The following is a 16,553-nucleotide window of genomic DNA, read 5'->3' as shown; positions in this document are numbered from 1 at the left end:
AATATGGTACATTTCTCACAACTAATGACCCAATATTGATGGATTAACATTAACTAAAGACCATACTTCCTTTGGATTTCCTTTGTTTTTATCTAATTTCTTCTTCTGTGCCAGGATCTCATCTAGGATACTACATGATGCTTAGCTGTTATGTCTCCTTAGGTGCCTCTAAACTATGACACTCTCTTAAAGTCTCCTTGTTTTTGATAATGTTGACAGTTTTGATAAGGTCACATATGTTGTAGAATGTCATTCCCATTGGGTTTGCATGATGTGTATCTCATGATTAAACTGGGGTTTGAGGAAGAATCAAGAGGTAGTGCCATGCTCGTATCCTATGCTATCAGCATAATCTACACTGATGTTAACCTTGATCACCTACCTTAGGTGTGTTAGTTTTCTCCACTGTAAAATTACCTCCCTCTGCCTTTTCTATATTGAACTTTTAAAAGTTGTTATTTAAATTCCAGTTAACATACGATGTAATATTATTTTCAGGTGTACAATATAGTGATTCAAAACTTCCATATAACACCTGGTGCTCATCACAATGAGAGATTTTAAATTTTATTTTTAATGTTTATTTATTCTTGAGAGAGAGAGACAGAGTCTGAGCAGGGGAGGGACAGAGAGAGAGGGAGACAGAATCTGAAGCAGGCTCCAGGCTCCGCACTGTCAGCACAGAGCCTGATGTGGGGCTTGAACTCATGAACTGCAAGATCATGACCTGAGCCAAAGTCCGATGCTCAACCAACTGAGTCATCCAGGCACCCTTCAATGAGTGATTTTAAAAAGTCAGAAATGTGATACACACACACACACACAATGGAGTACTACTCAGTGATCAAAAAAATGAAGTCTTGCCATTTGCAACATCATGGATAGAACTAGAGGGTATTATGCTAAGTGAAATACGTCAGTCAGAGAAAGACAGGTATTATATGATTTCACTCCTATGTAGAATTTGAGAAACACAACAGATGAACATAGGGGAAGGGAAGGGAAAATCAGATAAAAACACAGAGGGAGACAAACCATAAGACTTTTTTTTTAATTTAACGTTTTTATTTATTTTTGAAAGAGATACAGAGTGTGAGGCAGGGAGGGGCAGAGAAAGAGAGAGAGGGAGACAGAGAATCTGAAGCAGGCTCCAGGCTCTGAGCTGTCAGCATAGGATCACAGGGTCATGACCTGAGCTGAAGTTGGATGCTTAACCGACTGAGCCACCCAGGAGACTCTTAAATAAAGAGAACAAACTCAGGGTTGCTGAAAGAGAGGTGGGTGGAGGGATGGGTTAAATGGGTAATGGGCACTAAGGAGGGCACTTTTTGGGATGAGCACTGTGTGTCATATATAAGAGATGAATCACTGGGTTCTAATTCTGAAGCCATGACAACACTGTATGTTAACTAACTTAAATTTAAATTTAAAAAAGTCACTACATACATCCTGCACTTAAAAAGTCAGGTTTGGGGGTACCTGGATAGTCTCCAACTCTTGATCTCAGCTCAGGTCTTGATCTCGGAGTCATGAATATTTTTGTGCTAATTTTTATCTATTTATATCAATAATAACTACTGGTCCACCTTGACTACTTTTTTTTTTTTCGTATTAGCATAGTTTCACACTTACAAGAAAATGGTAAATACAGTACAGAGAGTTTCTATGTATCCTGTGTCCCGGTTTCCCTCTTGTTAACATCTTCCATCAATAGGGTACATTTCTCACAACTAATAACCCAATATTGATGGGTTCAAGCCCTATATTGGGCTCTGTGCTGGGCATGAGGCCTACTTAAAAAAGTAGAGCTTTACCTCCTATCTCCTTAAAGGAGGATTCATATAAATTATTTGAAATTCTTCTATATGGGATGCTTGTCTTTTCTCCCCATTTGTTCAATTATTGGTATGGACTCATGAACACTTATTTATGTGTTGGTTATAATCCAGTAACATTATCTACTTTTTTTGCTGAAACTGTTCGAGCTTTAGATATTAAGAGCTCTTAAAGTTGGCTTACATGTCCTTTGACCTACACTATAATTTTTGTTTTTATTTCTGGCATTCCTTATGTTTAGATGCTACAAATGCCCCAAGCTAATCTTTTGTATTCCCTGCCCCAGCATCAATCACTTACCCCAAGGAGCCCTGGTTCTTTTTATTAGAAAATGATCTTAGAAACCAAACTCTGGACACTGAGTATGCTCACTGCTGCTGGGGCATCTGCCACAAAGTGCCACAGACCGGGTAGCTTAAGCAACATAAATTATTTTCTCACAGTCTGGATGCCAGAATGTCCAGATCAAGGTCCAGCAGGGGTGGTTTCTAGTGAGCTCTCTGTTCTTGGCTTGTGGATGGCCATCTTCACTCTGTGTCCTCACATATTCAGGGGAGGGGGGCTCTCTGGTGTCCCTTCTAGTATGGCCACTAATTGTATTGCATGAGGTCCCCATCCTTATGACCTCATTTAACCAAAATTACTGCCATAAAGATCCTATGTCTAAATATAGTCACAGTGGTGGGGGGTTGGGCTTCAACATATGAATTTGGGGGGGATACAAACATTCAGTCTATAACAGTCCTCTCAGTGGACAGAGCAAGTGAATGTATGGGTGTATAAGAGCCTGTGTGTGTATAGAATTTTCTATAAATATTGATCTGCATTATAGAAGCTAAGTGCACACTGATGTCTCCTGCTCGAATCCAGTATCCCATGGATCATTATAAGCTCTCCTGGGCTTATCTCTAGTATTCTCCTCTAGCTTGGAGGAATCCAGCCCTCTATTTGCTTATTTGTGCAGTCCTGTGATTCATGGTGGCAGTTTTGGGTTGTTAACCTGTGCCCTCATGGCAAACAACCTGAACAACTCAAGAGCAGTGCTTATGTACACTTCCTTTTGTCAATTCCGTCTCATTTCCTAAGTTACTTAGATCAACACTCTGTGCTCCCATCCCTTTCAGTGAAGTTATATCATACATTGGTAATACAACAAAATGTTTGTAACAGTTGGCTTTCCCTCCTGGGTCTGTAGATACACTAATTTTTTTTTGTTTGTTTGTTTGAACACATTAAGGGTCACTTTATGCTGTTGGATTCCATAGGGTTGTTTTGTTTTTGTTTTTGTTTTTTTTTGAGAGCAAGAGAGAGAGAGAAAGAGGGAGCACGTAGGAGCAGAGGGAGAGAGAATCTTAAGCAGGCTCTGTGCTCAGTGCAGAACGTGACACAGGGCTCGATATCATGACCTGAGCTGGAATCAAGTTGGATGTTCAACCAACCAAGCCACCTAAGCATCCCAGATTCTATAGGTTTTTACAGATGCACAGTGTTATGTATCCACAATCATAGTGTTATACAGAATAGTTTCACTGCCCTAAAAAACCAACCCTAAACCAACCCTAAAAAACCAGCCCTACGTCCCGTGCTGCACGTATTCACCCTCAATCCCACCCCTGAATCTGTGGCAACCACTGATCTACTTACCGTCTCTCTAATTTTGCCTTTTCCAGGATGTCCTATAAATGGAATCACACATGTATATCCTTCCCAGACTAGTTTATTTCACTTAGCAACATGCATCTAAGCTTACCCATGTTTTTGCATAGAATTATAGTTTATTCTTATTGCTGAATAGCATGTTATTGTATGGGTGTACCACAGTTTATTTACCCCTTTGTCTATTGAAGGACATTTTGGTTCCTTCCAGTTTGGGGTGATTATGAATAAAGCTGTATAAGTATTTGCATATAGTTTTGGTGTGGAAAAAGTTTTTCAAATCACTTGTGTAAATATTTAGAAATATGTTTGCTCAACTGTATGGTAAGAGTATTAGCCAAACTATCTTCCAAAGTGTCCACAATACCAGCAACAAAGGAGAGGCTCTATTATTTCATATTCTCAACATCAATTGATGTGGTCAGTCTTTTTAATTTTAGCCATTTTAATAGTGCCTGATGGCATCTCATCAGTGTTTTGATTTCATTTTCCTAATGACAAATGATGTTACGCATCTCTTCATGTTGTTTTTTTTTAAGTTGGCATGTAGTTGACACACACTGTTAAATTAGTTTCATGTGAACTAGCTCATGTTACATTAGCTCATGTGATGCTATGCTCACCCCAAGTGTGGCTACCATCTGTCACCAGACAATGCTACTATAATCCCGTTGACTAAATTCCCTATGCTATACCTTTAGTTCCCCTGCTTTACTCATTCCATAACTGGAATCTTGTTCCTACCACTCCTCTTCACCCATTTCCCCAATCTCCCATACCCTCCCCTCCAGCAGCTATCAGTTTGTTCTGTGTTTATGGGTCTCTGTAGACTCCACCTATGAGTAAAATCCTATGGTGTGTCTTTCTCTGTCAGACTTATTTCACTTAGCATAATACCCTCTGGGTCTATCCATGTCCTTGCAAAGGGCAAGATTTCATTTTTTTTTATGGCTGATATATTACACTGTATGTGTGTGTGTGTGTGTGTGTGTGTGTGTGTGTGTGTGTGTGTATACACATACATACAACATCTTTATTCATCTATCGATGGATACTTGGGTTGCTTCCATATCTTGGCTATTGTAAATAATGCTGCAATAAACATAAAGGTGCATATATCTTTTCAAATTAGTGTTTTTGTTTTCTTTGAGTAAATACCCGGTAGTAGAATTGTTGGATCATATGCTAGCTTTTTAAAAATAATTTAGATATCCATAAATTGAGATATAATTGACATACAATGTTGTTTTAGATATAAAACGTACATGTTTAGATATAAAACATAATTTGATATATGTATACATTATGAAATGATTGCTGCAATAAGTTTAGTTAACATCATTTACCTAACATAGTTACAACTTTTTTCTTGTGATGAGAATTTTTAAGACTTACTCTCTTAGCACCTTTCAAATATACAATCCATATTTGTTAACAATAGTCCCCGTGCTGTACATTATAAGTGAAATATATCAAAGAGACAAATACTCTGATATCATTTATGTAGAATCTTTAAAAAGTGCTAATATATGGTATTTTTAAAACAATTTTTTGAGGAACCTCCATACTCTTTTCCATAGTGGTTGCACCAGTTTACATTCCCACCAATGATGCGCGAAGTGTTCCTTTTCCTCCACATCCTCGCCAACGCTTATTATGTCTTGTCTTTTTGATTCTAGCCATTCTGACTGTTGTAAGGTGATATTGCATTTTTAAAAAAATTTTTTTTAACATTTATTTATTTTTGAGACAGAGAGCATGAACAGGGGAGGGTCAGAGGAAGAGGAAGGCATAGAATCTGAAACAGGCTCCAGGCTCTGAGCTGTCAGCACAGAGCCCCACGCAGGGCTCAAACCCACAGACTGCGAGATCATGACCTGAGCCGAAGTTGGACGCTTAACCCACTGAGTCACCCGGGTGCCCCACCACGATGGTTTTTTTTTTAATTTTTTTTAACATTTATTTATTTTTGAGACAGAGAGGAACAGAGCATGAACGGGGGAGGGGCAGAGAGAGAGGGAGACACAGAATCCGAAACAGGCTCCAGGCTCTGAGCTGTCAGCACAGAGCCCGACGCGGGGCTTGAACTCACGGACCCTGAGATCATGACCTGGGCTGAAGTTGGACGCTTAACCAACTGAGCCACCCAGGCGCCCCGTGATATTGTAGTTTTGATTTACATTTCTCTCATGATTAGGGATTTTGAGTATCTTTTTATGAATCTGTTGACCATCTGTATGTTCGGGGAAAATGTCTATCCAGTTCCTCTTCTCACTTTTTAAATTGTATTGTTTTTGGTGTTAAGTTGTCTACGTTTTTTATATATTTTAGATATCAACCCCTTATTGGATATACTGTTTGCAAATATCTTCTCCCATTCGGTAGGTTGTCTTTTTGTTTTGCTGATGGTTTCCTTCACTGTGCAAAAGGTTTTTTGTTTTGTTTTGTTTTTAAATTTTCAACGTTTATTTATTTTGGGGACAGAGAGAGACAGAGCATGAACGGGGGAGGGGCAGAGAGAGAGGGAGACACAGAATCGGAAACAGGCTCCAGGCTCCGAGCCATCAGCCCAGAGCCCGATGCGCGGCTCGAACTCACGGACCGCGAGATCGTGACCTGGCTGAAGTCGGTCGCTTAACCGACTGCGCCACCCAGGCGCCCCCAAAAGGTTTTTATTTTGATGCAGTCCCAGTAGTTTAATTTTGCTCTTTGTTTACCATGCCTGAGGAGACATATCTAGAAAAACATTGTTATGGCCACGTCGAAGAAATTACTGCCTATGCTCTTCTAGGAGTTTTATGGTATAAAGTCTTACATTTAAGTCTTTACTCCATTTTGAGTTTATTTTTGTATATGGTGCAAGTAAGTTGTCCAGTTTCATTCTTTTGCATGTAGCTGTCAAGTTTTCCCAGCACCATTTGTGGAAGAAACTGTCTTTTCCCCATTGAATATTCTTGCCTCCTTCATCATAGACCAATTGACCATATAAGTGGGTTTATTTCTGGGCTATCTATTCTGTTCTATTGATCTATTTTTGTGCCAGTACCATACAATTTTGGTTACTGCAGCTTTGTAGTATATACCTTGAAATCTGGGATTGTGATACCTCCAGATTTGTTCTTCTTTCTTTTTTTTTTAATGTTTTTTTTTTTATTTATTTTTGAGACAGAGAGAGACAGAGCATGAGCAGGGGAGGGGCAGAGAAAGAGAGGGAGACACAGAATCTGAAGCAGGCTCCAGGCTCCGAGCTGTCAGCACAGAGCCTGACGCGGGACTCAAACCCATGAACCGTGAGATCATGACCCGAGCCGAAGCCGGATGCCCAACCGACTGAGCCAGTCAGGCGCCCTGTTCTTTCTTAAGATTGCTTTGGTTATTGGGGGTCTTTTGTGATTCCATACAAATTTTAGGATTAATCTAGTCCCATGAAAAATGTTGGTATTTTGATAGGGATTGCATTGAATCTGTAGATTGCTTTGGGTGGTATAGACATTTTTAATAATTCTTCCAATCAATGAGAATAGAATATCTTTCCATTTGTTTTTGTCATCTTCAATTTATCTCATCAATGTTTTAGTTTTCAGAGTACAGGTCTTTCACTTCTTGGGTTAAGTTGATTTCTGGGTATTTTATTCTTTTGGGTACAATTGTAAATGGGATTGTTTTCTTAATTTCTCTTTCTGCTACTTCATTAGCAGTATACAGAAATGCAACAGATTTCTGTACATTAATTTTGTATCTTGCAACTTGACTGCATTCATTTATTCTAATAGGGCTTTTTTTTTCTTTGTGGAGTCTTTAGAATTGTCTATACATAGTATCATGTCCTCTGCAAATAGTGACAGTTTAAGTTCTTCTCTACCAATTTGAATGCCTTGTATTTCATGTCTGATTACTATGGCTAGGACTTCCAGTACTATGTTGAATAAAAGTGGTGAGAGTGGACATCCTTGTCTTGTTCCTAATCTTAGAGGGAAAACTCTGTTTTTCACTATTGAGTGTGGTGTTCGCTATGGGTTTTTTATATATGGTCTTTATTGTGTTGAGGTATGTCCCCTCTAAACTCACCTTGTTGAGAGTTTTTATCATAAATGGATGTTGAATTTTGTCAGATGATTTTTCTTTTTTTTTCTTTTATTTTTTTTACATGTTTATTTATTTTTTGTGAGAGAGATTGACAGAGTGTGAGCAGGGGAGGGGCAGAGAAAGAGAGGAAGACACAGAATCTGAAGCAGGCTCCAGCCTCTGAGCTCCAGCACAGAGGCCGGTGCGGGGCTCAAACCCACCAACCATGAGATCATGACCTGAGCCAAAGTCAGACGCTCAACCAACTGAGCCACCCAGGCACCCCTCTTTTTTATTTTTTAATGTTTATTTATTTTTGAGAGAGACAGACTGTGAGTGGGGGAGGGGCAGACAGAGGGAGACAGAATCTGAAGCAGGTTCCAGGCTCTGAGCTGTCAGCGCAGAGCTCGATTGTCAGATGCTTTTTCTACATCTATTGAGATAATCATAATTTTTATCCTTTGTTTTATTAGTGTGGTGTATCACATTGATTTGCTAATATTGAAACATCCTGTATCCCTGGAATAAATCCCACTTGGTTGTACTGAGTGAGCCTTTTTTTTTTATTTTTTTTAAACGTTTTATTTATTTTTGAGACACAGAGACACAGAGCATGAACAGGGCAGGGGCAGAGAGAGAGGGAGACACGGAATCGGAAGCAGGCTCCAGGCTCTGAGCCATCAGCCCAGAGCCCGATGCGGGGCTCGAACCCACGTACCGCGAGATCGTGACCTGAGCTGAAGTCGGACGCTTAACCGACTGAGCCACCCAGGCGCCCCCTGAGTGAGCCTTTTTAATGTAGTGTTGAATGCAGTTTGCTATTATTTTGTTGGGAATTTTTGCATCTATGTTCATCAGGGATATTATATTATAGTTCTTTTGTGTGTGTGTATGGCACTTTGTCTGATTTTTGGCATCAGGGTAATGCTGGTCTTGTAGAATGTATTTGGAAGCTTTCCTTCCTCTTCTGTTTTTTAGAATAGGCTGAGGAGAATAAGTGTTAACTTTTCCTTAATTGTTTGGTAGAATTCACTTGCCAATCCATCTGGTCCTGGACTTTTGTTCATTGGAAGTTTTTTATTGCTGATTCAGTTTCATTACTAGTCATTGAGCTCTTCAGATTTTCTATTCCTGATTCAGGTTTGGAGGATTGTATGTTTCTAGGAATTTATCCATTTCTTCCATGTTGCCAACTTTGTTGGCATATAATGTGGTGTTAGTTGTTACTTCTTTCACTTCTTTTTTTTTTTTTTTTTTACGTTTATTTTTGAGAGAGAGACAGACAGAGACAAAGTGTGAACAGGGGAGGGGCAGGGAGAGAGGGAGACACAGAATCTGAAGCAGGCTCCAGGCTCTGAGCTGTCAGCACAGAGCCCAACATGGGTATCAAACCCACAAATCATGAGATCATGACCTGAGCTGAGGTCAGACACTCAACTGACTGAGCCACCCAGGTGCCCCTTCTTTGATTTCTGATTTTATTTGGATCCTCTTTTTCCTTGATGAGTCTGGCTACAGGTCTGTCAATTTTGTTTTTTCAAAGTACCTTCTCCTGGCTTCATTGATCTTCTCTGCCATTTGTGTATCCTCCTTGGTGAAGTATCTGTTCAGATCTTCTACCTTTTTTTAATTGAGTTTAATTTCTTGTTGAATTTTAAGAGCCCTTTGTATATTCTCGATAGAAATATTTTATCAGGTATGTAATTTTAATAATTTTTCCCCAGTCTGTAGCTTGTCTTTTCCTTACCTTAACAAGATTTTCTCAGAACAAAGGAAAGTCCAGCTTATCATTTTTATTTTGTGGATCAGGCTTTTTATACTGTATTGGAAAAACTCTTGATCAAACGCAATGTCCTATAGATTTTCTTCTATTTTTTCTTCCAGGATTTTATAGTTTTGAATTTTACATTTAGGTCTGTAATTCATTTGGACTTGATTTCTGTATAAGATCTGAGATCTGAATCTACGTTGTTTTTTTTTTGTTTTCTACATAGACTTCCAGTTGTCCCAGCACCAGTCGTTGAAAAAAAAAAGTCCTTTCTGCACTGTGCCTTTGTCAAAAAATCAACTGACTGTTTTTATGTGGGCATGCCTTCTCTACTATCTACTGAGAGATACATAATTTCGCACTGCTTGTAAGTCTTTATTTGCATTGAAATTCAGGATATATCAGGTGAATATAGGTTAAGATTATCATATCTTATGAAATAATTGTTCCATTTTTTATTAGGTAAAGATATCACTATCTGTCATCTTGATTTTTGCCTTAAAGTTGAACTCATCAGGTACCGTAACTATGTAAGCCTTAATTGGGACATATTTGGCTTATTTAATTTTTTTCAACTGGTTTATACCAGGTATCTATATCTTCATCAGGAGTCCTTTCCTGGATACTAACATTGGATATGTTTTATTATGTATCTCCACCAGGCGTTGTCAGAATTAGGGTTAGAAAAAATTCTTCCAAGGACTATTTCTTACTTACGCTGAATTTAATTGTCATCCTTCTCATGATCGTTTCAATAAAAAGGTGAGAAGAGATGAGTCTGGTCTAAAGAACTTCCTGCCCTCATCCCCATTCCCCCCAAAACTAGCAAGGTACTATACAAAACTTAGTTACAATTGATTTTTTTTTTCGTATAGCCTGGCACTGCCCTGAATTTTTCACAGGTTCCATATACTTCTTGTTACTGGTAATTCTCTCTTTGAAGATTGACATCTCTGTCCTGGTCAAGATGGCATCATCTTTCTTTTCTGATTTTGGCCTGATGTGGTACCTGGAGGAGCTCAAAAAGGATGAGTTCAGAAAATTTAAGGAGCTCTTAAAACAGGAGTCTCTGAAGCTTGGACTCAAGATAATTCCCTGGACTGAAGTAAAGAAGGCAACACGGGAAGATCTTGCAAACCTGCTGATGAGGCATTACAAGGAACAGCAAGCATGGAATGTGACTTTCAGCGTCTTTAACAAGATCAATAGAAAAGATCTCTGTGAGAAGGCAAAGAAAGAGATCACAGGTGAGAGGGTCTGGGGTTGTGGGATGGGGACAGGTTCCTCATAATGAAGATTATGCCATGATGCTGATAAACATTCTCTACATGTCTACCTACAGCAGGGCCAGAATCTCTGATGGGACAGTGTTACCCTTGTAGATAGAAAGTAACTTAATTAGGACCTCATGGTTAGACGTGGTAAAATGTGGGTGGATATCCTGTCCTAACCTGTACTGCACTTCTGTCTGGATTACCTGTAATTTTGTCCTGGGCAGAAAACTTGTGTCCAAGCAGAAACTCCAAGGTGATATTGTACTGTAGGAACTATAGCTTTGACCCATTAGCAATGACACCATCTGCTGTGGGTGGTCCACTGAGCTGACGGTAACTGGTGTGGTAGTGTGTTTATTCAAGACTGCATAGAGTGCCAGTGTTCAGTGAGATTTTGAAATCATTGCCACATACGTGTGTGTTTTAATATTTAGCAAGCAATAGTTCATGTCGGAAAATCTGTGACCTATAAGCAGTATCATCTTAAGGGCCAATATTTTTTTTGAGGGAAGCGTGTCTTTTGTTCAGAACTCTATTGAATTGTGGACCATTTTACACCCTCATCTGCCCAAATATCAGCCCTTCTTGTGACCTCTGAGTTTCCACTACCACCGTCTGTATTTGTGTGTATCCTATTCACATATGATGTGGGGTCTTGGCAACTTCATTACATCTTTATAGTAGCCCCGTTGGAGCATTTAGATATTGGAATACATTCCATTTTACTATAAGTTTTACTTCATTTTTATAATTGCAGTTAGGATATCATGTTGACTGTTCAATTACATTTGTGGGAAAGTTAAATGAGGCACAAATGTCCTTTCAGATTAGTTTTGTTTTGTTTTGTTTTTAGACAGAACACAGCACACACTGTGTGCTGTGAGAGAGAGAGGGGAGAGAAAGAGAAAATGAGAATCTTTTTTTTTTCACTATATGAAATTTATTGTCAAATTGGTTTCCATACAACACCCAGTGCTCATCCCAAAGGGTGCCTTCAGCAATACCCATCACCCTCCCTCCCACCTCCCTCTTATGCTTTGGCTCTCTCCCACTCTAACCTCTTTTTTTTTTTTTTTTTGAAAATGAGAATCTTAAGCAGGCTCCGCACTCAGCATGGAGCTCAATGTGAGGCTTGATCCCACAACCTTGGGATCATGACCTGAGCCGAAATCAAGAGTTAGACACTGAACCAACCAAGCCAATCAGGCGCACCATGTCCGTTCAGATTAGAAAAGATATGACACAAGATTACTCAAAAGGGAGGGCATTGGGTCTAATAAGATGGAGAACCACTTAATCTCTAGTGGGACACTGATGGTACAGTCTTGACTTGGCTCCATGTGGCGATCCTACACCCATTCTCAAACCATATCAGAGATGAGGAGCTACAGCAGAGTCCATAAACCAACAGAGGTTCACACCTGAGATCTTCTGCCCGCCAATCCCATGCACTCCCAGGACCCAGACCAGAGGGGGTAGAATAAAGCAAAAATACTTCTGGAGATCCCGTGGACTCTTGTTTTAATTGCCTCCTTTTTATACCCTGCTGGTGGGGGAAGGATTCCCACCTTTAGGTTATGAAGATGACTAAACCCGTAATCCCCAACACTGTACAGGTGAAGTCAACAGCAGTGTTTCAGCACATAGACTCACAGCCACATATAGTCAAAACACACCACATGGGGCCCCATGATGACTGCACTTAGAAACAGAGTGAACAACCAGGGGTGTTACAGGCAGTTTGTGGTATTGAAAGAGTGGGTGTGCCCTGAATCCCTGGAGGATGTGAATGTGAATAATTCTATGACTCTCAGGGAACTGAAACCCACTACTCAGGGATAAACATGAATTATGCCTGATTCCTTAATAAACAGATTATTTAGCTAGGGGACCATATCTGTGGGCACAAAGTAGGGAGGGGGACTTAAGTTTAGGACATTCAAGGCTCTTCCTCCACAACTTTACCACATATCAAGGCAAGACATAATACTGCATCTTAATTTAAGGTCTGACACCTGAGCTCCTTGCACAAAATTGTCAAGTGATGGAGGACCATGCTGGAGAGGCAAATGCCAGGCAGGTGCTCCCTCTAAGGGTTAAACTGGTGGGTGACCTCTTGCCCATGGCCATGGCACCAGAGGCTGTGGTCATAGAGAGTGGGTTGCATGAGGTCAGCCTCCCCTGGATCTTCCAGGTGGGAATATATGCCTTCCCATGCACACCTTTGCACCACTACCCACCTTCATGCTGTGTCGTAGACCAGAAAGACCCCTGGTCTTTCTCCTCAGGGCTGTGTAGAGGTTTGAGCCCCACGCACTGTCCTCTCGATACCTCCAGGGCCTCATCACAACAGGAGACCAGTCATCCCTGTCACCATGCTTCTGCTCCTCTGCTCCTGTTGGTGTAAGAGAGACTGAGGGTTGCTTTGAAGAATAAGCACTCACTCCATTGGGCAATGTTGAACCATCCTGGCAATACAACCTGTAACATTAGTCAGCTTCTGGTCTGTTTCTAATCCATGCCATGGACTTGTAACCAGAGCCTCGTATTTTGCTGTGTGGATGTGAATGTAATTCCTGCTGATCCACTCTTGAAAGATGCTTTTGATCTGGACACTCCTATCTTCCTCCAGTTCCAGAAAAGTCTGCCCCATTACATTTGAGTCTCTTCTGACTCTTCTCTCCTTCTGTAATGCCAATTGAATGTACGTCACACCTTAAGGGTCACTTGTACATTTATCCTGGTAGCAGGCGTTACCTTTGTTTTGCATATTTAAGGTATCAGTGGGAGGAGATAGCAATTCTGACTTACCATCATGTTTTCATCTTCAATGTTCAACTGCTCACCAAGATGTGCATAGGTGAGGCTTTGTGTTCTCCCTGTTTGGGGTGCTTGCACCTGTTGGGAATACTTGCACCTGTCTGAGGTGCTGTTGAGATGCTTGCACCTGTTAGAGCTGCTAAGCTTGGACCTGTGTCTTGGTAGCATTCCTCATTCCTCAGTCTCAGCCATCATATGAAAATACCGCTTCTGTCCCATTCTTAGCTCCCTTCTGGGACTCTGCTGACACATATTAGACCTTTACACTGTGTCTCCTCAGTCACTTCTCTGTGTTTTAGTCTGTGTGTTTATTTCTCATTTTCTTAGTCCTTAATCCCCTTTTCAGCTATTTCCAATCTGCTAACAAACTCATCTATTGATTTCATAAACTCAGCTAATCTATTTTATGGATATAATTTCCCTTTGTTTTTCCATTCCTTCCTATCTTCTTTTTTAATTGAACACTTTAAGTTAGGTTCATTTTGAGACAGATATTAAAGTAAATATTTTTCTAATGTGTTTCCCACTCCTCCTTGTTTTGGTCCTGTGGTTTTTGTCTCCCAGCATGCCTGGAAATTTTGAGCACTGGGCTTTTGATACAATACATTGCAGAGGCTACTGAGGCTCTGCAAGATTATGTTCTTCCAGATCAAGTGGAATTGCTTCTGGTAACAGACGAATATGTCCTTAATAGTGCAGATTGAAATAATTCAAAGCCAGGCTGTGTTTTGTGAGGAATATTTTGTTGCTAGTTTCCCCTTCTTCCCAGATGGTCCATCCAGTATTCCCTCATGCCTGACGTGTGCTGAACTTCTGAACCCATCATTTGTCCCCCAAACCCTTGAACTTGGCAGGAGTTTGACTTGGCTTATTAGCCTGTTAGCCCTTAATGTCTATTCAGGTTCACAGCCTCTTTAGAGGAAAATGCCCCAAGGAAAACAGACAAGTGTTAAGCTCTCCTTCTTGGCCTTTCCCTCTGTCTCCTGTATCTTGGCTTCTCAAGAACTTTCTGTTTTCATAGCTCTTTAGTGACCTCACATAATTTTTCCTTTTTTAATCTTTTTAAATGTTTACTTTGGAGAGACAGCATGAACAAGGGTGGAAGAGAGGCAGAGAGAGAGGATCTGAAATGGGTTCTGTGCTGACAGCAGAGAGCCCTGTGTGGGGCTCGAACTCATGAACTGTGAGACCATGACCTGAGCCAAAGTTGGACACTTAACCGACTGAGCCACACAGGAACCATTTAATTTTTTTGAAAGAGCGAGCAAGTGCATGAGTGGGGGGTGGGAGGGGCAGAGGGAAAAAGAATCTTAAGCAGGCTCCATATTCAGTGTAGAGCTCAACACAGGGCTTTATCCCACAACCCTGGGATCATGATCTGAGTCAAAATCAAGAGTAAGATGCTCAACTGATTAAGCCACCCACGCACTCTGACTTCACATAACTTTTTTATTATTATTATTTTTAATATATGAAATTTATTATCAAATTGGTTTCCATACAACACCCATTGCTCATCCCAACAGATGACCTCCTCAATACCCATCACTAACCCTCCCCTGCCTCCCACCCCCCCATCAACCCTCAGTTTGTTCTCAGTTTTTAAGAGTCTCTTATGTTCTGGCTCCCTCCCTCTCTAACCTTTTTTTTTTTTTCCTTCCCCTCCCCCGTGGTCTTCTGTTAAGTTTCTCAGGATCCACATAAGAGTGAAAACATGTGGTATCTGTCTTTCTCTGTATGACTTATTTCACTTAGCGTAACACTCTTGAGTTCCATCCACGTTGCTATGAAAGGCCATATTTCATTCTTTCTCATTGCCACGTAGTACTCCATTGTGTATATAAACCACAATTTCTTTATCCGTTCATCAGTTGATGGACATTTAGGCTCTTTCCATAATTTGGCTATTGTTGCAAGCGCTGATATAAACATTGGGGTACAAGTGCCCCTATGCATCAGCACTCCTGTATCCCTTGGGTAAATTCCTAGCGGTGCTATTGCTGGGTCATAGGGTAGATTTATTTTTAATTTTTTGAGGAACCTCCCCACTGTTTTCCAGAGTGGCTGCACCAGTTGGCATACGTTTGAATTTAAATTGAATAAGAAATTTCATTCCTCAGTTGCACCAGTCCCATTGAAGTTGCTGAATAGGTACATGTAGCTAGTGGAAGACCTAAATTTTTCAGTAGGGAACAAAAAAGTACTAAAAATACACATTCAACAGGATTCGGTTTCTTATCAAAAAAATATGGCTAAACAAATGTCTTGTGGCATGAATCATAGGCACTAAAACCAAATTTTTGGTGCTTATTTTGGTTGGTAGTGGTGAATGAAATTATTAATAGTTTCTGTGTTTTAACAATTTCTGTTTGTTTCTTGTCATCTTGGAAGTGTTTTAGGAGTTTCTGAATTTCCCCTTTGTGTGTTTCTCCTCAGTTTCCTTCTTTGTAATTTTTTTTTTTTTCTAGAGTGAGGGTTGAATGTCAAACCTTACCAGAAACATGATCTTCCCTAATCCAGGTCATTAAACATGCTGTTGGACATAGAACATGTTGAAAGAGTCACTCCAATATATTTTTTGGAACAGAAGGCAGAATTGGCCTTCAGATTGGACCTGCCAGGGCATGGCAGATAATGGTTGCAATCTTAATGACACTTACTCACATGGGCCTGTTGAAATCAGTGAGCCTCTCACAACTCTGTTTAAAAAAAGGGGGGGGGGAGGGAAGGGCAAATTCTCTACCTTAGTGCACCATTGTGGGCATGAGGAGTGCTATGCAAATACTATCATGCTCAGAACCTGATAGAGAATTAGGCTTATAAGACATGATGGCGCTTATATGTAGGTGGGAATGACTTGTTGGTGTCTTCGTTCTCAACCACAGGAGATATCATCATCCCTTTCCAAATTGAAGTGCAAATCTGACAAATGCCTCCTATTCTAAATCCCTTCATACTAAGTGTTATGCTCTCACATGCATGCTCTTATAGCTTGTGATCTTCACAATTTCCCTATATGAGGTAGCTCAGCCTTACTTTCATTTACAACTGAGAAACCTGAAGCTTGGGGAGATTCCTTCCTTCCCCAGATCACATAGCTGTGAGCAGCAGATGCCAGACCTCCACACAGGCCA

General features: G+C 40.4%; 1 protein-coding gene across 5 annotated transcripts in view; it reads left to right on the top strand.

Moving 5' to 3' along the window:
- LOC101087284 (NACHT, LRR and PYD domains-containing protein 4) overlaps window positions 1-16,553 on the top strand; it is a 41,896-nt gene that overhangs the window by 2,118 nt on the left and 23,225 nt on the right. For 2 of the 5 annotated variants that reach the window (XM_045046725.1, XM_045046729.1), the window contains exons 2-5: window positions 9,552-9,692; window positions 9,788-9,842; window positions 9,988-10,087; window positions 10,201-10,572. In XM_045046725.1, coding sequence (XP_044902660.1) covers window positions 10,293-10,572 — 280 coding nt within the window. In that variant the 5' untranslated portion in view covers window positions 9,552-9,692; window positions 9,788-9,842; window positions 9,988-10,087; window positions 10,201-10,292. Of the gene's footprint in view, window positions 1-9,551; window positions 9,693-9,787; window positions 10,088-10,200; window positions 10,573-16,553 lie in introns of all 5 variants that reach the window. The other 3 variants (XM_045046728.1, XM_011289547.3, XM_045046727.1) reach the window with 3 other exon arrangements.

The sequence above is a fragment of the Felis catus genome, chromosome E2 (assembly GCF_018350175.1).
Source record: "Felis catus isolate Fca126 chromosome E2, F.catus_Fca126_mat1.0, whole genome shotgun sequence".
In the NCBI taxonomy this organism is placed as follows: Eukaryota; Metazoa; Chordata; class Mammalia; order Carnivora; family Felidae; genus Felis; species Felis catus.
The sequence above is the reverse complement of the archived record's forward strand: the minus strand, read 5'-3'. Positions and strand labels throughout refer to the sequence as shown.